General features: G+C 46.5%; 1 protein-coding gene across 1 annotated transcript in view; it reads left to right on the top strand.

Moving 5' to 3' along the window:
* RANBP3 (RAN binding protein 3) overlaps positions 1–21,684 on the top strand; it is a gene marked incomplete at its 5' end in the record, with an annotated part of 52,338 nt that overhangs the window by 20,778 nt on the left and 9,876 nt on the right. The window contains 7 exons of the mRNA XM_084250543.1: positions 3,343–3,543; positions 10,878–10,914; positions 11,000–11,086; positions 17,839–17,904; positions 18,771–18,863; positions 20,055–20,173; positions 21,547–21,666. Of these exons, the coding sequence (XP_084106669.1) occupies positions 3,343–3,543; positions 10,878–10,914; positions 11,000–11,086; positions 17,839–17,904; positions 18,771–18,863; positions 20,055–20,173; positions 21,547–21,666 (723 nt within the window). The remainder of the gene's footprint in view (positions 1–3,342; positions 3,544–10,877; positions 10,915–10,999; positions 11,087–17,838; positions 17,905–18,770; positions 18,864–20,054; positions 20,174–21,546; positions 21,667–21,684) is intronic.

The raw sequence follows: 21,684 nt of genomic DNA, 5'->3' as shown, positions 1-21,684 counted from the left end.
AGTGGCCAGGCAGACATGGAATCTTCCTTTCTCGCTCTGTTGCTTATGACAGCTGGAGATTATGGTGGGAGGTAAATAGTGACTCAGACACTTTGTTTTTCCCTGGCTTCCCATTTCCAAGGAATCGAAAAGACAGATCTGCAAGGACTGGCCACAAAAATGTTAACTTGAGACCCTTTGGTTTCATGTCACTTCATCTCTCACTATGGAAGCAAAGTTGGCAAAGGGGCGGTTAGGATTCAGACTGCTGTTGTTTTTTTCAAGGTGAACTCCTCCTCCCCCTCCCTTTTCCTTGCAAATTTTATTTTGAAATTTTTCCAATCCTCAGAAAAGTTAAAAGAATGGCATGGCAGACCCTTAGATACCCTTCACCTGGCTTCACTAGTAACATTGTAGTCATAAATGCTGTGAGTCGTGTCCACCTCACATTCCTCCCCTAAAATACCTCCTCTGGCAGCTCCTGGGGATGAGGCCTTTCTGTTCTATGGCCCTAGTGCCATTGTCATGCCTAAGAAAATGCTCATTCATTCATAAATATCCTTCAGCATTTAGTCCGTATTTGAGTTGTCCTGATTGTCACCAAATGTAGCTATTTTTTTGAACCACTTCTTGATCCTTAAAGGTTAGGAAAGGTCCCATCTGTTAACCCTTTAACTTAACTTCCCTATTAATGCTCTCTAAGCCATCCAACAGGCCTCATTACTATTATGAATCATGATTAAGATAACAAAGATTGGAAATTAAAAAGAAAAAAAAATTAGTTGCCTGCCCAGGAGTTTTTTGTGTTTGTCAGTGACGAAGCCATGTAACATTTTCCACGGGTTCCATTGACAGTACATATTGCGTTCACAGAAACCACAAATTGATCGCAGTGACCTGCCGATAGCGTTGCTTGCTTAGCCTTGGGACGAGTTGTTCAGATCCTTCTGTTGTTAGAGAAAGCAGTGGACGGTTTGAGCTCCAGACTTGCAGCCCCAAATCTAAACCCAAAGCCAGCCTGACAGCACCGGGATCGGTTACTTCTTCCCCTAGCCCCAGGCTTCCTGAAGAGGGCGCTCTGTGAAACACTTGCCTTTACGTGTGCTCGTGTTCTCCCCACTGATATGAAACCTTTTTGTCCTAACAGTCTTGAATGGAGACAGACAGGTTTTTCATTTCAATGTGAACAGAATTTGGGTATCTTTCTGTCAGTGGTTTCATTATTTATGATGACTAAATGTTTCTTTCAACTGCTTTATCTTCCAAATATTTGTTATTCTGAACGGGAATGCGTTCCGGTTGCACTGGATGCCTATTAGGTAAAAAGACGGCAAATACAGAAACGCCACTGAGCACAAAGTCCTGTGTCGCTCCAAACACTGTCACTGCATGTTTAAACTTCATTTGAAGCTTACTGTTAGGGTAACAAGTGTATCCTGTGTACATGGATTTGATTTTTCTTTTTTGCCAGCCACATATTTAAGATGATGTCAAAGCCTGCCAAAATCTTGATGTCTGGTTTAACAAACATGTTGAAAAACTAGAGTCTCTAATTTTTTAGAACTTAACTTTTTTTTGTCCAGCAGAAACACTGGGACCCAAGTAGAAAATGCTGGAATGATATTTGTGTTTCTTTTTGGTTATCAATTTAGGCTTCTTTTTGAATCTGTCATGCCATGAAAGCATTTGAATATGTTCCAAAAAGAGGAATTTTGAAAAAAAAAAAAACATAAAGCATTTCTAATTGGAGACAGGCAGTTTCCCAAAGAGCTCTGGGTTTAATCTCTGAGGTGTTAAATCTCTAGCCATGAAGTAGCAACAGACTGGTGTGTAGACAAGGTTTGAGGAGCAGTTTGTAAGACAGGCTATTGTCAGTGGATCTGCCCTGGATAGAGTTGATTTGGGTGACTTTTAAAATGTGTGGATAAGTGTATGCTGCATTGCATTTGCATTCCTAAAAAAAAACATCTAGAGTGTTCTCTTAAATTCTCTTTATGTAGTTCCTTTCATCTGATGACTCTCATGTCAAAGGGTAGCCCCCAAGCTCAATCTAAAAAAATATCAACCACTTCAGGGCCTCCCCGGTGGCGCAGCGGTTGAGCGCTGGGTTGCGAAGCTGCCCGCGGCCTCTGCGGCGCCGGTTCGATCCCCGGCTGCTCCCCGGCCACCGGAGGAGGGTCCCACATGGCGCGCAGACCTCTCCTGCCGCCCGCTGCTCCCCTCAGCAGTGTACCTCGGTCCTTCTGCCTGCTCTGCCCCCGCTCTGGCTCTGGTGAATTCTCTCACCCTCCCGCGCTTCTGACTGTACCCAGTGCATGTATAAACAAAACAAACAAACAAGCAGACAAATAAATAAATGGAACATGCCTCTATAAAAAAAAAAAAAAAAAAAAAATATCAACCACTTCATACTCCGAAGAGTTGCAGCCCCATCTTCAGGGAGACAAGGTGGCCTCATAGTCATCTAGGTCACAGGGTGCGAGAAAGACTGTGTTCTTGGACAGTGCCAAATGGGAGGTTTGGGGATGAGAGCTCATCTGTGCCAGAACACCAGTTTTATAGCCCATTTCTCAAGAAGAGTCATGGCTGCAGAGCTCTCAGCCCATGAAAACCCCTCCAGAATCCCAAGAACACCTCAAAGGATAGCAGGGATGTTGTACTTTGTGGTATGAAGACTTACAGAATTGGCTCTCTTAGCCTGGCTATTTTCCAAATCAGCCCTGCCCACGTGTTTGGGGTGAGCCTGAGGGGATCCTAGGCCTAGGATCATAGGCTCTCCCACCTGCCTGCCTGCTGATACAAAGCCAGCTTTCTGTGTCTGCAAACTTGTTTGGTCACCCCACACCTGCACTCACTGAAGCAAGAATGCATTTTCTTCATCTCAGGTTTAAGCAGAACAAATTGAAAGGTGCTGGAAGAACCATATGAAAATGTAAAAGCCTTTGACCCTGGATGCCCATTTTATGGATGTGTACTATTCCAAGCTGTCCTCCCCACCCTTCCTGATGGACAGAAAGGTGCTGATGCTCTGCACCCCTCATCAGTATTTCCAAGGAGATGTGTTATTAACCTTCAGGATAACATAACACTAATTATAGCCATGTTCCCCTCTGATAGAACCCAGCCCCCATTTTGGCCAGCAGGAGTGTTTTTGTTCATTCTTGGCCAGTAAGCTGAAGCTTCATGCTGCACACGAGGCTGGACTTCTGAAGACAAAACTTCTTGCAAAGTTAAACAGCAGCAAGTCCACTGTACATTGCTCTGTCAATCTGGAGGGCCAGTTTAGTCAATAACCTCACTCCTCCCTGCCCCATGTTGCAACCTTTATTCACATTGAAGAAAAATTGTCTTTTTTGCTCCCAGTCCTCTGCAGAGCAAAAAGACTTGTCTACGGGAGAGGAGCCTCTGGGGGAGGCTGAGGCCCCCCACCATGGCACGGGTCACCCCGAGTCAGCTGGTGAGCATGCCCTAGAGTCTCCTGCCCCTGCTAGCGCTTCAGCCAGCACTTCTTCGCTTCCCGCTCCTGAAGCCCAGCTTCTTCCTTTTCCTCGAGAACTGGCAGGGGTAAGTCCACCTCCACTGGCATTCCATGACTCAGGGGTCCCAGTCCAGACCTGACCCCTTTTCCATCGGGTCCTCAGATCTAGGCCCTAGATCATAAGAGGCTGATAAGAACTGAAAAAAGGCTACAAGGATCTCTCCAGCTCCTTTAATTCGTGCTGCCAAAAAGCCAGGAAAGATGAAGCCCCCTTTTACATTGAGACTTTTCCAACTGGGGGATCTGGACTCATAGCAAGATGTTCATCCTGTTTCCTGAAAAAGACATGAGAGATGGAGAGAGGAACTAAGTAGTAGGGTAGAACCTTCCCAATCAAATTTTACCCTTCTCCTTCCTTCCATTTTTCTTTCTCCTTTCCCTGAATCTGGGTGTTTTGAGTTCATTGTCTTAGAAATACCAGGAGCTCCAGCTTCCTTGATGTAGAGGAGGTGTCTAAGGCACATTGCTTTGCAAGACCTATTGTGTTTGGACTGTGGTTAGGCTGTGAACTGCTTGTCTTCAATCAAAGCAGGAAGAAGAAAAGACTTCCTTTGAATCCAGAGGGAATCCCTTGAGCTCTTTATCTTTGTGTTCAGAAGGCTTTTGAAGATTATAGGTGGAGAAGATTGTGAACTCTCAAGAACAAGAAATGTCTGAGGTTTTTGGAGTTTGATAAATTGGGAAAGGTAAACATCATCCTCTGTTCAGGATTAAAAACTCTGTCCTCTAAGACAGAGACCCCATTCATATAGCAGGGAAAAGGACTCCTAACAAGAAAACAAAGGATCCCACCTGCCCCACTGAACACCAGTCAACTTTCTGGGGTGTCACAATCCCAGACCATTGGTGAGTCCTTTTGTTACATCACCAGCCCCCATGTTTTTAAGGAAACCGTGAAAAAATAGTCAATGTCATCAAAGCCTAGGATACACAGTAAGAGGTGATTTCAACCAAGGGGAGGCTGGAGGCATACTTTCTTACTGTGGAGCAATCAGTGTGTGCTGGAGAAAGGATAGGCTTTACCTGTGCCAGAATCTATGGGAGTTAAAATGGGCTTTGGGTAACAGAACATACTCAGATCCACTAAAGAGTCCAACCAGGAGCCACTTGCACCAGAATTTTCTGTGGGGCAGCTCTCATATGAAGAGCACATGAGGGGCGATGGCAAGAATTAAGAGAAATTATCACCTTTTTAAAAAATTTGGCAGGGCAGTCCCTGGAATTTTTTTTGAGTCCGGTATTAAGAGTTTCCATGCCTTCATCCTTCACAGGTTCGGGATAGCTTGCTGTCAGGGCCTGCTTTGAGCTTCATGTGAGTCTGCTGAGAGGTTCTGAGGGCCTCTGCTGCTGCCTGGCTTGAAAGCTCACCTTACATAGACATCTCCAACTAAAGAGGTCAAAAATGAGGTTCAAATGAAGAGTAACAAAGGGGAAACCACAGAGATTGTGTCGCGCAGCCACCCTTCCAGAGGCGCTCAGGCTCTATCCTGTCCCTCTTTTAGTGCCCTTTCGGTGAGACCAGTTAACCCTCACCCTTCAAGAAGCCTGAGTAAGAAATGCTCGGAGGGGGAGGGGGGGTCCCACACCTTCTTTCTGTGGGCAGGCCAGATGTTTCTGAAGCCTAGTCCGTGGAACTCAGCTTCTCAATTCTTATGGACTTTGCGTCAGAGGCTGTAGTCCAGAGAATTCAAGCATTCCCCGAACTGGCAAATAAAAGGTCAGGTGTTACAGCGTGTTGAGTGTCCATGGGGGAGAGCCAGAACCGTGGGGAACAGTTTGTGAATGCACCAGTGTGGTGGCAGAGACCATGCATGTGACATACACATGTTGTTTAGTTTTAGCATTCATAACGCTAGAAATCCCCAGTCATCAGAAGTTCCAGCCACACCCCCTCGCATCATTTGGTGACAGCTCGGAGCCTAAGACGGGTCACTCCCTTGCTCTCCCAGCAGAGAAAACTGACTGGTTGCTAGTGGTGTCCACTAATTGGCTTTCTCTACTGATTGGAAATGTTCCAGGCAAAGTAAACTTTTTTTTTAGGTCAACTAGGGCATAAATCAAGGCACATGGAACCTGATCTTCCCCCACCCTTCCTCGTCCTTTCAGGCTGAGGCTTTTCTTTGGTTCACCTGACTAGTGGCTTTTGCACCAGAACAAATTTGGATCTCACTCTGTACCACACTGAATTCAGGAAACCGCCCTCGAGTTATCCAGTAGGTCTCATCCATCACGTTTAGTCTGTTCTTTATTCCACAATCCCTTGGGGCGGGTGGGGGGACATAAGGCTACAAGTTCTTTATGATAAATAGCAGCTCACTGAATTGTTGCTTAGAAAGGGCCCTTACCGTCTTTCAGTCTCATCAGAATGCTGGCCATTGAAGACTCAGTACCAGGAAAAACTCTATATATCAGACTTCCTGGCTCTCGGGAGACAGTTTAAAGAAGAACAAACCACATCCAGATTAAGTTCTCTGGTCCGGAGAAAGCAGGCAGCTCTTAGCACTTTGAGCTTGGCTGAAGTATACTGGACTGAAGTTCTGAGCCAAGGCGCTGCTGAGCCTAAAATATCTTTATTAGACCCACCAGGAAGCTTAGGAAGACTCTGGAATGAGCCTGCTGGCTGGACTGCCCCCCCTCATCTTCTGGCTCCTACATAGAATTTGACCATAGACACACACACACACAAACCACCAACCCCCACCAAAAATCCAAATCTTCAGTGGCCAGCTCTTTCTTTTTTCAGCATCTGTCTTTATCATAAGGACTGAGCTTATTGCCTCCATCACAGAATAGTGTTCACTTGGCCTGTAGTCCCTGTGAAAACAAGGACACTTCAGCGGGCCCTCCTTTAAGTGATTTCTCATCCCTGCAGCCACACCCAGCATGTTTTCTAACTGGTCAATCCAGAATGGGATCAATGAGGACCACGCACCCAAATGGTCTCTAGAGTTTCTGGAAGGAAACCGGTTGTCATTGTCTTGCTTTCTGATCTTTTCAGGAGGTCAGTGCTGTTCCTTCCTGCTTTTTGCCCGTGTGTCTGTGCCTGTGTCTGAGCACCAGCTTCTGAGACACAGCCTCCAGCCCATCCTCTCCGCCTGGCCTGGCCCCTTTGTCCTCCTTGAGACCAGGCCAGCTAGCCTCATAAGAGACGTGGGTTTTTGCAGGGGTGGGGGAGACCCTTAAAACATTCAACAATCATAATTTCCACCATTCTACCCATTATGCAAAGAAGCAGAGCTCCCCACACCTACAGTACTAGGTTTCCCTACTTTGTACTTGGTGGCAGGCACTTACCTCACAGAATGAATGCTTACCCCTACCCCTACCCCCACCCCCAGGGTTCCAGTGACTTTTGAGGGGAGAAAACTGGCTGCCCCCCACTCAGCTTATAGGACTGAAAATGCTGCCAGCAGCACACAGTGAGCAGATCCTTGGATTCTCCTGTAGCTGACGGCTTACCATGTTGCAGCCCAAACATCACCTGAAAGGACTTTCATCTTTCATGAACCTGCTTCATTCACTCACTGTCCTAACACGAGAAATAAGCTAAAGGGTGATCTTTCGATCTTCTCTTTTGCTTCCTATATAAATGTTAATTTGGGATAGTCATGGTACCTGGAATGGTCCTGAGCTCAGTGTTCCCTAGGTGTTTTCCTGAAGCTCTGACCCTCAACAGAGGTAGATTCAAGTATGCAAAGAGATTGAGATAGCAGAAGTTTCCACACCCCTGCTTTTGTTCTCAGTCCTTCCCTGGAAGCATACATACATCCTGGAAACCCGCTTTCGGAATCCTCTTTGCCCATCCCTGAGCTGCAGACATCTGAAGTCTGAGGAGTTGGAGCTTCAGGGACTGATTTCATACATGTCCCAGGCATTGTTCTCAGCCAACCCCTGAATACCCGTCCCATGACTGGAGGATTGGCTGCTTTGACGTGGCAGAGAACTGAACCCCCCTCTGAGGAAAGTGTTTGTAGAGCTGGAGCTGGCCTTGTGTGGCCAGGGGAAACTTGAAAGGGAGCTGCTACATCCCAGACTTTTTCCTGGTTTGGGGGAAGATGGCATGAAGCAGCCAGACAGCAAACTCACCTGAGAGATCCTTTTCCCTACCGCCCCAGGCAGGGCCCAGGGTAGGTGGTTAAGGACTTCTACGTGAGTCAGCATAGCCAAGTCAAGCAGAAATGACTGCCATACATTCTGTTTTCTGCTTCCTTGCACTGGTTTCTGTAAAGAAGGATTGCTGGCATCCGTTTCCTGAGCTGGCCGTGCCAGACCCTACAAGAGGTTCCAGGAGTTCCTGAAAGGTTCTCCAGTGGGGGAATCATCCCGTGTTGTACTTGCCAGGCCTTCATCTTCCAGCCTTCCCAGGCCTTCTGCACATGCCTGTGGGGTACAGATTTGAGTGTTACCTGGGGTCAGGGATCTATAATATCTGAATCTTACCTGACTAGGGGCCTGTTCTTCAAGTGCACAAAGGGATGTAGCAGAGGATTCCATTATGCAGTAAGCAGTATCCTAGATGTTGGGTGTATGAGTCATGATCAGAACAAACAGGGTTGGGCCTCATTGTAGTAGAAGACAGACAAAAACCACATTTGATCATTTTTAACTGATCCACAAATTGGGCCAGAAAGAGGAGGGAGGGTGAGAGGGGAGAGACAGCCTGTGATCATGGGCTCACACTGAGGGTCAGGTGACCTCAGGGCAGCCATACTGACTGGACCTGGGGGTAGAGTGTCCAGGCCATGGGAGTATCATGTTTAGGGGAATATTAAGGCAGGAACAGCATTTGACATGTTCTGAAAACAGCAAGGCTAGAGAATGCTGACAAGGAAAGATACCTAAGGAAGGGGATCCTCACAGCAGGGGTGCCACCAGCCTGGGCAGAAGCCACAGAGGCCTCAGCTCCTGGTCTGGGTACTTGTGGGGAGAGACTGATAATCACCAAATTCTTGAGGATACCCAGATGCCTGAGAAATTTGGGGGATATTACTGGAAGTGAGGTGAAAAAGTTAGGTGTCATTTAAAAGAGACCCAAATACACCAGCAAAAACCAGTAGAACTAAAGGGATAAGTGGAGGGTTCAGTCACCATGTTGGACACCTTAGTACACCACCATCAGCTTATTACAGGGGCCACTTGGACTTAACGGTTTTCAGATGGAAACAGGAGGACTTGAGAGGAGACATTGGGTGTCCCGTGAGTGGAAGTGCCAGCTGGTTGCATGTTGTGAGGGGTGGGCATTGCCCCTGGAAGATTTAGCATATTGGTGGCTATGTCTTGGTCCTTGATGGACAGAGTAGGGCCTCTGGGGCAGAATTCTCAGAGTTGCCAGGGCTGGATGTTTGCTGCCCACCTGCACTGGTAGTGATTGGTCAAGGGCAATGCTGGCCTGAGATGTGACAACCAGGCTTAGACCCCTGCTGCAGCAGCCACCAGTTGCCTATGTGTTTCTCTCACCTTTGCCAACCAAGTATGAAGGTGAATATACCTAGAGCCTGCTCCACACTGCTGCCACCCAAGGAGGAGACTGGTCCCCAATAACTTGCTAGTGATGCGGCGCTGTAGTACCAGATGCTAACCCAGACAAGAGTTCATCTCAGAGGCACCCCCATCCCCAAGTCCTGGACTCTTCACCCCCTCAGAGGGTTCACCCCTAGTCCCTCATTCCTGTCTCTGGGATATCACTGCATCCCAAACTCTTCTGATCTCTGAAGCCCTTGCTCACTGTCCCAGCACATGCCCAGGTGTGGCATCCAGTGGAAGTGAGTATGCAGGAGTTAGTGTGTCCAGGTGTAACCCATGAGCTCTGTCACTGGCTCAAAGCTTCCCTGTGGGGGAGGCACTAGCACCTCCATTTTCCAAGTGAAATAATTCACCCAAGGTTGAGAAGTGACAGGGATTTTAATTCACATGTGGGCCCAGTGGTCTGTTCACAGTTGCTCCAGGACTGATAAACCCCTGCTGTGTTATGGGGGCTTTGTGTTTCCAAATAGTGAGGATGGTCTCCTTTGAGCCCCCTGATCACCCAGATGTACATGTGGCGATTGTGGTATCATCTCCTTTTCGCCTAGACCCATTTCCAGTAAACTTTTGGAACATGGGCTTGGAGAAAGAAGCCCAGGCTTGCTTTCTGACTCAAACCTGAGTCATGAGTTCCCATGGGGGAGGAGCTCCAGCTTGGGAGCTTTTTCTAACCGTCATGAATTAGCTGTGCAACTTCAAGCACACCTTCTGCCCTCTCTAGGCTCTCGCAGTGTTTTAGGATGAGAGTCCACAAACTCTGCCCAGCAGCCTATTTTTGTGAGCTCAAGTGTTTGACTTGTGAAGGATTGTAAAAGCAAAGAAGAATATAATCTGACCCTTCATGGAAAAGCACACCGCACCACAACCCCACTTGAGGTTTCTCAAGTTTCTCAGGGCTCCCATGATCTGGTGACTGCAGTTGGCAGAGCACTTTCACATGCACCACCTCATTTAATCCCTGACTGCCTGTGGAGGGAGGTGGGCCTCATCTGGGTAAACCTGAGCCCTGAGGGACTGGCCTGGAACTAGAAAATCGGCTCTTCTTGCTCCTGAGTGAGTGCCCGAGCCCTCAAGGTTGGCTTTTGGTCACTTAGCTCTGATGAATTTCTACAGGTTCAGGAGAAGGGACGTAAAGAGGGATTATGTATTGTCCTGGGTTGGGAAGCAGTTAAGAAGTTGAAGACTTCTTCATGGCTGGTTGTCCACATTCTAAACCTCAAGATTGTTCAGAAGGAAATCCTTCAGCTACCTTCACTGTTCGCGTGTCACCGTTCAGTGAGTTCTGTCGTCTCCTGACTTCTTGTGTTTGACGGTTCTGTTTTGAGTGTTTTGCAGCTGATTTTGGTCAGAGGCATTAAAACTTGATTGCTTATGGAAATAAAAGCCCACCTTGAAGCAGAGTCCTCACTGTGGAATATGCCAGGACATGGAGTGGAATCCAGGGTGATTTGGTGTTATGCAACCGTTTTAAACAGAGGGGTCACTTTTCAGCTCTTGGCAAAATGAATTTTGGCCAGATAAAGTTTCACTGTGTTTGATTGGGGGTTAGCAAGCCAGTATGCCATAACCTGTGGAGAAACAAAGAACCTGATCCTTGTGCTATAATGGGTTCTCAGCCACTAAGAGGATTCCTTGGCACAGGGTCTTTAGGTAGAAGGCTTGTCAGAGTTCATTTGTGAGCTTTAGGTTGAAAGTCTGTCTATGATCTGGGTGGCTGAGCTTAGCCGTCAGTGCTGCATTCCAGGCCATTCATTATAGAATTCACCAATTCACCCTCTCACTGGATCCTCGTCAGTGTGACCTTCTCTAACCACTTTGGTGGATGCTCTTGTTTCAGAGATCAGCAGGAGGCTCCAGCCCTGAAGGTGGAGAAGGTGAGGAAATTTCTAAAGTGTTTCACCATCTTTGCTTGCAAAAAAATGGAAGCAGCCTGATTTTCTCCTCCTCCTCATTTTCTAGATTCTGACCGAGAAGATGGAAATTACTGCCCTCCTGTCAAGCGAGAAAGGACGTCCTCTTTAACCCAATTCCCACCTTCACAGTCAGGTAAAAGTTGCAGAATTTCACTGAATTGTAAAAGGATCCTTGTTTATCTGCCCACTAATGCTCCCACCGTGTTTCCCACCCCACTCTTGCATTTTTTGCCCATATCTGAGTAGAATCAATCGGAGACTCATTCTCCCTCAGGAATGAGATTAGAGCTTGCCTGGGGTGAGGCACCAGGAGTCCATGTCAGGAATCAGTGGCACTTACGGAGACTTGGTGCACTATTAAGAAGATGAGCCGAGAAATCTTCCTTCTGAAATAGAGGAAAAGGACTGTCATTAGCCCCAGTGTTAACTACATCTCTATCCAAAAGCTGCCATTTCTGTAGACTGGAGGTGTGGGAAATAGATGTTCTCCTAACTTTTCAGTTCTGCCTGGATCTTGGTGGTTGAGTTGAGGACCCCAGAAACACACACCCCCACACACCGGGAGCTGAGTGGCCCCAGCAGACACGTAGGTGGAGAGGGCTTGGTGAGGCCTTGCTGGGTGGACCAGGCTCGGCCACGTGGGCCTTGAGGTTCTGGATCAGGGAGAGTGGGGAGGTTATAAAAGTTGATGCAGGGAAGACGCAGGGTCTGAGCTAGAGAGAGAGAGAGACTGAAGGCCTTAGAGACACTCCTGCAGATGGAGGGGTATGTGCTACTGCAGGACCTGCCCCCCTCCTCCCATCCTGACTCAGTTCATCTTGCCTTGTGCCTGTTCTCGTCTCAGCTCTGTGGAGCTGACGTAGAGCTCCATGTGTATTCAGTGAAGCTCTCTAGTTACCCAGCTCAAAGTTCATTCTTGGGAAGTTCATGTAAAACATTTTACAACTGTGCGCCTTAAGGATTGCCACTTTAAGGAAAATAAAGCAATCTTGGAAGGTTTTTTTCCTATTAACAAGAGCAGTGTGAACATTCCAGGAATGGACAACATAGGAAGTGAGTGTTCTTTCAGGATCATCCCTGTAACACATTGGCTTTTGTACCCATTTTCCTTAGCACTTATTTTGGACGTTGCCATGTCCTTTCCCACCACTTTATCAGAGCCCCACATTGTCATTTGCTACCCAGCTGTTAAGGAACTGTCCACATAGTTTGTAGTCCGGCTGCTCTTGGCATCCTTTTTTCAAGGATCTCTGTGGCATAGGCCTTCCTGTGGAATGGGGGAGTTCCCACTTCCTACCTATTGCTTGTATTTTTCCTGTTAACTCTTGACTGCTGAGCCCACTCTCTGTATCAAGAAGCTACAACAGAGAAGAGGCATTGTGTGCTGTGACTGTAGGAGCAAAGGACCACCAAATGTCTTCTCTCTCCTGTTGTATAGGCACCTAATAGATGCTCAGCACTCATTCATTAGGGAAAATGAATAGATGGTGATGCCAGTAGTTTGCAAGCATCACCTTGCTCTACACTGATTCTACTTAGCTACATTCTGTCCTGATAGTTCTTAAGCTCCAAATTCCATTGCTTTGTTGCCTGGCCAGCAGCCCAGGAAAGCCCCCACTGGTGTCAAGGAGTGGGGTTCATACCGGGCCCCAGGTGAGACTCAAACATCTGCTGCCTTCTCCTTCCCTCCTGGCTACCCCCAGGATGCCAAGGGAAGGCCAGGGCCACAAGGAGACGAAAGCAGTCGTAGAACAGACTGAAATACTACAGATAAGGGCCTTTCAACTAGAGACCCCTTAGTTGCTGTAGAATCCAGGGGGATTGCTTTTATCAGTAGTTAGAGGCCTTGGCATGATGCTGAAAGCCCTCACCCATAGTGGGGTTCACACCCCTCAGGTGGGAGAGGTAACGTTACTCCTTGTACATCTGCCCCACCTACTCACACTGTTTTTCCTCTTGTTCCTTCCCCTGCCCACATCTCCTTGTCGACAGTATCAAAAAACAATGTTTTTATGCCATCAAGCTTCTGCGAACCATCTGCAGGCAATTCTGACTCAGAACCAGGTGAGCCGTCTCATCCCCTTGCCTTTTGCAGCCAGTCACTGGGGCTTTTCCTGGTGAAAAACTTGATATTGTAAAAATAAAATCTTAGCTAGGAATGGACAATTTGAAATAAGGATTCTTTTTCATTTCCTGAATGACTCTTCAGCTAGTAGATTTGAAGTCCAGTGTGAGACAGACTTCATAAGCCTTAGTCTTGTTTCTGCAAAAGCAGGACTGGTTACAGGAGTTTTAAATCCTTTAAAAAAGAAAAAATAAAAAACCTATAAAGAGGTGTGTTATTCATTTTTTTAATTTTTACATAAGGAATACATATATACTATCTTTTCCAAAAGACCCCAGGCAGAAATACATCAAATTAAAGAACCCATCTGCCCCCTTGCCACTCTACCCCCATCCCAAAAGTAACTACTGTGGAGTTTATGTAATTTTCCAGCCTCCTTTTCTGGGTATTAAATTCTCACATTGCTTAATATTGCTTAGATCTGTTCAGATAAATATATTTAACCACATTGAAAATTTTAAGGAAAATGACGATCCCTCTGAGGAACATGGAGCCGTCCTTTTTTGGCCTTTTGCTAGAGAACCAATTCCAAGATTTCCTGAAAGTTTCCCCCACATGGCTAAAGTTCCTCATAAAAGATTTAATGAGCAAGTTTAACAACGGAATTCTGTAATCCAAACTGCCTTTTATAAATTCTTTGCTGACTTCAAAAGCTTTTCAACATAAGTCATATTCTGGCATGAGGGTGATGTCAGGGGAAGAGTCAAGGTTTTATAACTTTGGGAATTGGTTTGATGGCCCCATTTCAAGCAAGTGAATTCATTTTGAATCTAAAAGAAACTGTTTTGAACAGCACCCTGCCCTTCCCCAGGTTGGTTTTCAAGGGTCCTTGGAGATCTGCACATTGGTTGTACCTGGGATGCTGGCTTAGCAAGTCTTACCCTGAACTGTGCAGATGTATTAGCTGTGGTAAGCTGTTCTGGCCCACCAGTCACTGAAGCCACTCCTGATCCCTCTGTGCTGCTCTATTAGGAATCTCACAGTCACCTCCGAGGGTCTGTGAGTGACAGCCTCACTCCCTTTTCTCTCCCTTCAGACCTGCTCTGTAGGCCGCAACACAGCCCTGACCCTGGTCCCTGCTGTAATGTGGGGTCAGGTTAGATGTACATACCAGCTCTGCAAAATGAACTTCTTTATACCCATGCCTGCCTTAATTTTAGGGGGGAAAAAATTAGCTGACAGAAAAATGCTGACGTACTCCTGCATCTCTCAGCAACCCCATTTGATTTTCTCCAGCCATCCCAATATCCTTCTTCAAAAAGGGGCTCGACCCCAGATCACACATCTCATATCTCTTCTCCCATCTGGAAAACATCCTTGGTCTTTCCTTGACTTTTATGATCTTGAAGATTACCTTAAAGGCCAGTTGTTTTGGAGAAGACCTTCACTTTGGGTTTGCCCACTGTTACCTGGTGATTCAACCAAGTTACATGTTTGGGGCTAGACTACCACAGAAGTGAAGCTTTGTTCTTTCCAGTACACCCCAGTGGAGCACACATGGTGTTTGCTTGTCCTGAAACTACTAGTGGGGTTAGCATCGATCACTTGCTTAGGGTGGCATCTGCCCACTTTCACCACTGTAATTTATGTTTCTTCCTTTGTGATTGGCATTTTCTGGAGAGATACTTTGAGACGCTAGGAAATGTCATTCCTGCCCTAATTTTGCCCTCCAGTATTAGCATCTATGACTGTTTCTTTCTTGAATCGGTTATTACTCTGACGATCCCCAAATGGGCATTTTCTGCCTTCATCACTGCTCCTCCATTTATTAATTGTTCTGTAAGGAAGCACTTTCTCTTCCAGCTTACTTAATCATTTCTTTATTGTATCAATGTGGACTTCCAAATTACTGTTTCAGTCAGCGGCTTATCATGTGTTCTTAGTGTTTAACATTCAGTTTTTACTTTGATTTGCCTTTGGTTCTTGTGTTGTTTTGCCAGGTTCTGGTATTCTTTTAAGCACTTGTTCATTTCTGTCATAACAAGGTTCCAGGCTCATCTTCTCTCCCTGTCCCAGCCCTGTGACCAACCATTTCTCGAGGGGTCCTGGTTCTTTTTAGTGGAGAGTGGTCTTTAGAAACCAAGATCTGGATGCTCAGCTTATTCATTGATGTTGGGCTGTTACTGCTCACAGATGGTCAGTGCCTGCAACTTGGAACACACATAGTCAGGTGTAGACCTATATGCATACACACGTATATACCTGCACATAGCTTTCTGTATCTCCCTCTACCCTGTATACATGGGTAGCCACAGGTTCTCATGGATACTTCCAGTCCAGCGCCAAAAGGGTTTAAATTATATCCCTCCTCTCTCATTTCTGCCTCTCTCTTCTGACAGTAAGAAACCTGACTCCCTTTGTCTTAGTTGCAATGAGTTGTCACTCCAGCTCCCTGTGCATGGCCAGTGCTTCCTGCCTAGACTAACTCCGTCCTTGCACAGGCCCTAAACCCTGCCAGGCTGCCTTCTCTTGGGCTCTTTTCAGCCTCTGGTACACACCAGGTACAATTTTGACGTATTTTCCAGAATGAATCTCAAGAGTTGGGGTCACTCTGAGGTGGAGCAGAAAGTATCCTCAAAGGAGCCAGCATACTGTCAGACTTGTTTCAGGGAAGGGTGCAGGTTGGCCCAGAAGGAGCTAGCTCTTCCCCAGTGAGCTCAGTGAGGGATGTGCATGCCCTCAAGAAGACCCCAGCCCACCTGCACATCCCTGTGCCCTGGCATGGTGGTGGGTCTCTAGCCACAAGACAATGCCTCTCCATTGTACTGAGCTTGTTGCAGGGAAAGTGAGTTTTGGGGGGGTCATGAGAAAAAAGCACATTTGATTCATTGGAAATGGGGCCTATTTCAGGAGCTTCCAGAGTTTGGCTGCCCTGTGAACATAACCTCCTTTCTGTCCTGAGTCCCTGGCTGCCATTAGAAGTATGCACACTTGTCTGTTTATCTGTTCACAGCCGGGATTTCCTGCACATCTGCAGGGTGGGCCAGGCAGTGACCCAGTGCTAATGAGTGGTCAGTGGCGGTGATTATTTAGGCCTGCTGCCCTCACTGGTCAACCTGGGCCAGCCCTAGGGGTCAGATGTCTGGTAGCATCAACTCTACACTGAGCAGAGCAGAGGAGAGCAATTTGTAGCTACAATGCAAACTTTGTGAAGCCAGCTCTAAGGGCTTTAAAAATGTTTCTAAATTGCGAATCATCCTCTGAATGTAATGTTGGCTATGTAATTCAACATTTCTCTTCTAAAAAATGAACATCTGGCAGTGCTTCTTCCCCCATGTCCTGTGGTGTCTGTCTCCCCTGAGTGTGGTTTTATGGCCCTTCTCTTGCGGGAGAGATACCAGCTCCACTAACACAGGCTCTTGGAAGCTTGTCAGGCTCCACTCCTTCTCACTAACTAGCAGTGAGAGTTTTATAATCCTGCTTTTGCCCAAAGAGAACAGTTTGGCTCACCTACCTATAAACAGCAGAAAGAAAACCTTCCTAATTCTTCTGAAATTCTGATTGTCTTTTTTAACTACCTGTAATTTTGGTCACACAAAGTGTTAGTGTTGTTTTAGCCATTAATTAGTTGGTTTTTAGTAACCTGCAGAGTTTTGCAGCCATAGCCATCACCATAATAAATTTTAGAATGCTTCATCACCCCAAGGAGACCCCATCCCATTAGCAGTCAACCCCTCCCCCCCAGTCCCTTCCATAACTCCTACTCATGTGCTTTCTGTCCCTGTGGATTTGCTCCTCTGCACAGTTTATATCGATGGCATCATGCAGTACACAGCCTTCAGGGGTAGCTTTCCATTTATTTCAGTCTTTACTGCCAACACCTTTTGTGGATTTTGTTTGTTGAATGTATTCCCAAGTATTTTATTATTTTTGGTATTACTGTAAATGGAATTGTTTTCTTAACTTCTTTGTATTGTTCATTGCTAGTGTGGAAACACAGTGGATATTTATGCATTGATTGTGTTCTCTGTGACTTAAGAGATTTTTCTTATGGGTTATACCTTAGCACTAAAGAGAAACTGCTCTCCCTGTGCTTCTCTGGGAAAAAGTCGCAAGGCTTTTTATGTTTCCCATCAAGGATCATATTAGACACACACCCTCTTCTGAGATGGGCAAAGTCAGCAAGACACACAAATCATGTGTCCACCTGTGTGGATACATGACTGAGCTATAACCGGGTTTTGAGCACTCCCCAAAGCCCCTGTATCTGTCAGCCCAGGCTTAAGTCCTAAGGCAACCCAGCTTCTTCTCCGTGGCCAGGATTAACAACCCTGCTTCCTTCCCTGGGGCCTTGCGGTGCTCTCATTAAGTGAAAAAGCTCAGCCCTCAGGCACTTCTGGAAAAAAGCACAAACTCTCTGTCCGCCACCTCTGACCATTCATCACAGAAAACTTGTGATGAACAGTACAGGGATGTTTACTGATTACAGACTCATCCTCTGACAAGACAAACCTAGGAAAGGGAGACGGGTCCTGGGACTTGTTTTGTGTTCTTCAGGACCTGCAAGAGCAGCACTGTGTCCTGAGTGGGGTGATTGTAGGTTGACGCACCTTGTACTTGCTCTCCAATGAGTCAGTACTTCCTGCAGCTCTCACCTCCTCCCCCAGACTGCCCTACGGTCTCAGTGGCTTGAGGGGACACATCTGTGTCTGTTTCATTTAGAAACATTTTCCACAGTTCTCTTCCTCCCCTTCTCCCTCCTGGCCTTACCACCCCACCCCAGGCAGACCTGCTTTTTATCCTTTGTCTTGTACTTGTAGAAGAAAAGAGCAGTGGGTTCCGGTTGAAGCCGCCAACACTGATCCATGGCCAGGCACCCAGCGCAGGTAGGTGCCTGTCTCTGGCAAGAAAAACGAACTGGCTTTCTCATACCTTGCCAGGCCTCTGCACAGCATGTGTGTGCAGCAGTGCACTCCAGGCTCACCTGCCTCTGGGTTACCTCACCTTACTCAACCTTTGAGCACTGGAAAGCAGATTTAAAGAGTTTGGCACAGACCAGGGAAGTCAGACTTGAGCCCTCCCTGGGAAGGAGGAAGCAATGAGGAACATTTGCGCTCTGTGCCAGTAATAGCTCCTTTGCCTCTACTCTATACAGAGTATTCTGACCCCATCATGCCACACAGAATTAATCCTGATGAGCAGAGCGACCAGGATCCTGTGGCACGCTGCTAGTAAGTGGATACTCCAAGCAGTGGCGTGCACAATACACACCCTGTAGGTCCAACAGGAAAGTCCTTGGAAGGCTGAAAGCCTCTCATGACCCAGGCCCTTTTTGTGGTTGGCAGAGGGATTTTCCCAGTGTGGCATTTGGAAAAACAGGCACAGAGGGGCCCTTTATGCGACCTCTTCATTTCTTTTCCCTCACTGTCTGCACTTGACCCTTGAGCCCAGCACTGGAGAACAACTGTCACTTCATTCCCCTGTAGCATCACTGCGCTCACTCGACATGATCAGTTATGTGGGAATTTCATATTATCTTATCTATAAATAACAACAGCCAGATTCTGCATGTCTAGCTGTAAATAAAATCTTGGGTTTTTTTTAAAAAAGGGCTTCCTGCAAACTCTAGCCTGGGAGGGACAGTAAACAGGTTGCTGGTGTTAATTTTTCTGTAAAGCACTTGAGAGCTGGGGATGATGTGCTTCTGCCCACCGGATCCAAGGGCCCTGGGCAAGCTGACTTCCATTCCCAGGTCTGCCGAGCCAGAAGCCCAAGGAACAGCAGCGGAGCGTGCTTCGCCCGGCAGTGTTACAAGCCCCTCAGCCAAAGGCACTCTCCCAGACCGGTAAGAAACGGCAGCCCTGGCGCCGGGCTCAGGCAGCAGGGTAAAGCGGTTCTGAAGTCACGCCTGGGACAGCCGTGTCTCCACACAGGTGACTTTGGCAATATCTGCTGAATGCACTCAGAAATAAAGAGCTCTGGGAAACAGTCCTTAAAATCCTTGGTGACCCCAAGGGAACATGTGAAGTGATTCCACTTCCTCCCTGTGGCACCAGGGCCAAGTGTGACTGCTGGTGAAAACGTGCTTGGTACACACACTGCCATCCTAAAAGCTGGCCCATTTCCCCAGGTGTTTCAGATTTGTCCCTGCATGTTTGCAGGCAAAATTCAACCTTCTTCTAGTCTTCAGAGACTTCAAGGGTAATTTTGATGAGACCTGCATTTAAATCTCATTTGCTGAACTTAAGACATACCTCTTAAACAGTATTTCCTTTATATCCCAACAGATAGTAGTTAATCCTTAATTTCAGTTAATCCTTCATTTTCTAATACTAAAGAATTTTACTTGTCTTCTCTTGATCTGTCCCTGAATTTCCTAAGTCTTTATTAGAGGCAACATGTGAAGGAACTAGTTAATATTTCTGAGGAGTTTTTAATTACATGGGAAATTTTTTGGTTCTAATGCCAGACGAAGACAGATTTAAAGTTATGTATGTCATATAACTCTCAACTATTTAAAGGGGGAAAAAATGCATAAAATATAGTAAAATTTGTTTTATAAAACTCAAAATTTTCCCCCAATATATATCCCCTCCCCCAAATTAGTTTTTAATTACATGTGAAGTTTTTTGGTTCTAATGTCAAACAATCAAAGCTAGATTTAAAGTTGTACATGTCATGTAATCTTGAATATTTAAAGGGAAACAAATGCCTAGAGTAAAAACTAGTAAAATTTGTTTTATAAAATATCTTTTCCCCCCAATGTACTTTTTTCCTTTTTCCCCCCTTAATTAGCAGTAGCAGGATTGCTTCTAATACATTGAAAAGTCTTATTTTGTGGACTAAACAATAAGATAGTCTTGCTTCTGTGAGGTTTTAGTTTTTGGTTTTTAAACTAAGAATTTATGACTTTTAGTAGTGGCATCAGATCCTTTTCTTTCAAAAGGGGGAACTGTGCTCTTGGTTCAGCACTTCCTCTGGGCAGGAACGGGTCCTTGCTAAACTCAAGTAATTCTTGCTCTTTTCCTCCCCACAGTCCCAAGCAGCGGCACCAACGGGGTCACTATCCCAGCAGACTGCACGGGGGCCGCAACGTCGACATCACCAGACAACTCCACACGTACAAGTCCCTCTGCTGAGGCCCAAGCCCTCGAGGTCCGTCTGTGCTGGGGCAGGGCACACACCATGAGGGGAACTTCTTAGGGCTTTGCTGAACTCATAGTGTCTGTTGCCTGCTTGCTCTGAGCTGGGTCACCATTGGCCTGCATTAGGTTTTCTGAATGTGCTCAAAGGTTTCAGTACATAACCACAACTGATGTGCCAAGTCCCTGGAACACGAAGGTATCCCTCTTGGTCGTTCCAAGAGCACAGCTCTGTCCCAGAGTCCCCCAAACTAACATCTATCCCCATGTGTCCTGGGTTAGTATGCCTGCCATTGACACCCTAACCATTGAACTCTGCGAGTCACGGGCAAAAAAGTGGTGTTCACTGATGAAGGTGTTACCTATTTTACTTGGAGGAATGCCTCTCCACCCTGTCTCCACACCCTAACAGCTCCTGGGAGATTCGTATATGTGTGCCCATTCTAGTTGTAAGAGGGTGCCTGGAGAGTCAGCTCAGAAAATATGATTCAAAGAAAACCCATAATGGTTATGGGTTTATCTAGGCCAAAAGCATTTGTTTCCCAGTAGTGTTGCATTGCAGCTGGAAAATTCAGGGCATTCATGAAAAACCTGCTTTTGTAGCTGGCAGAGGAGAATTTGAAATCTGAGTTGCAGTAAGGCACCAAGGCTTCCAAATACAAAGTCATATCAGATCTTTGGGTTTCTTTCTACTCTGTCCATTCAGCAGACAGGCAGAATCTCCACCCTCCTCTTCCTCCTCACATCCCCATAGATGTGCAGGCTCAGATGATGGAAACAGTCACCGGCTTTCCATTTTAAACATCCCTGAGCCCCTTCTTACCCACCCCCCACCTTCAGAATTGGAAACAGGAATCATTTCCATAACATACTTGTTGGGAACTTTGAGGGCTGTACAACTCTGACTTAGAGACCAGGGAGTTGCCCGCACGTCCCATCTTCCTCCAAGTTCCTCACTCATGAGCATAGGGGTTAAACTTGGGCACTCCATGGAGAAGATTCACCCTGTCCAGCCCAGGGGGTCTGCCTGATCCACTTTTACCTTTGGTTCTAGCCCTCGCCCAAGGAGCCACACCAAAAGAGATACGTGGAACAGGTTGAAATGGTGTAAGGTTGCTCATCTGGCTATCAGGGCTAATACGGTTTTGTCACTTAATAATGGGTTTATGTTCTGTGAAATGCATCATTCGGTAATGCCGTTGTATGACTGTCTTAGAGTGTAATGACATAAACCTAGATGGTGCAGCCACTCCACGTCTCGGCTGTGTGGTAGCCTGTTGGGACCCCCTCTGTACATGCAGTGTGTCCTTGAACCAAGCGTCATTAAGCAACATATGACTCTATGTCACTTCTTTTCAGTTGTTGTTTTGGTTTTTTTTTAAATAGGAGAAGGAATCCCAGAAAAATGAATCTAGCAATACTTCTGAGGAGGAAAACTGTGAGAAAAAAGAGCAAGTCGCACAGCAAGCATTTGTGTTTGGGCAGAACTTGAGGGACAGAGTCAAGGTACATGATAAGAGGACT

Source organism: Talpa europaea (genome assembly GCF_964194135.1).
Source record: "Talpa europaea genome assembly, chromosome: 12".
NCBI lineage: Eukaryota > Metazoa > Chordata > Mammalia > Eulipotyphla > Talpidae > Talpa > Talpa europaea.
Note: the sequence above shows the minus strand (reverse complement) of the source record. Positions and strands in the feature narration are given on the sequence as shown.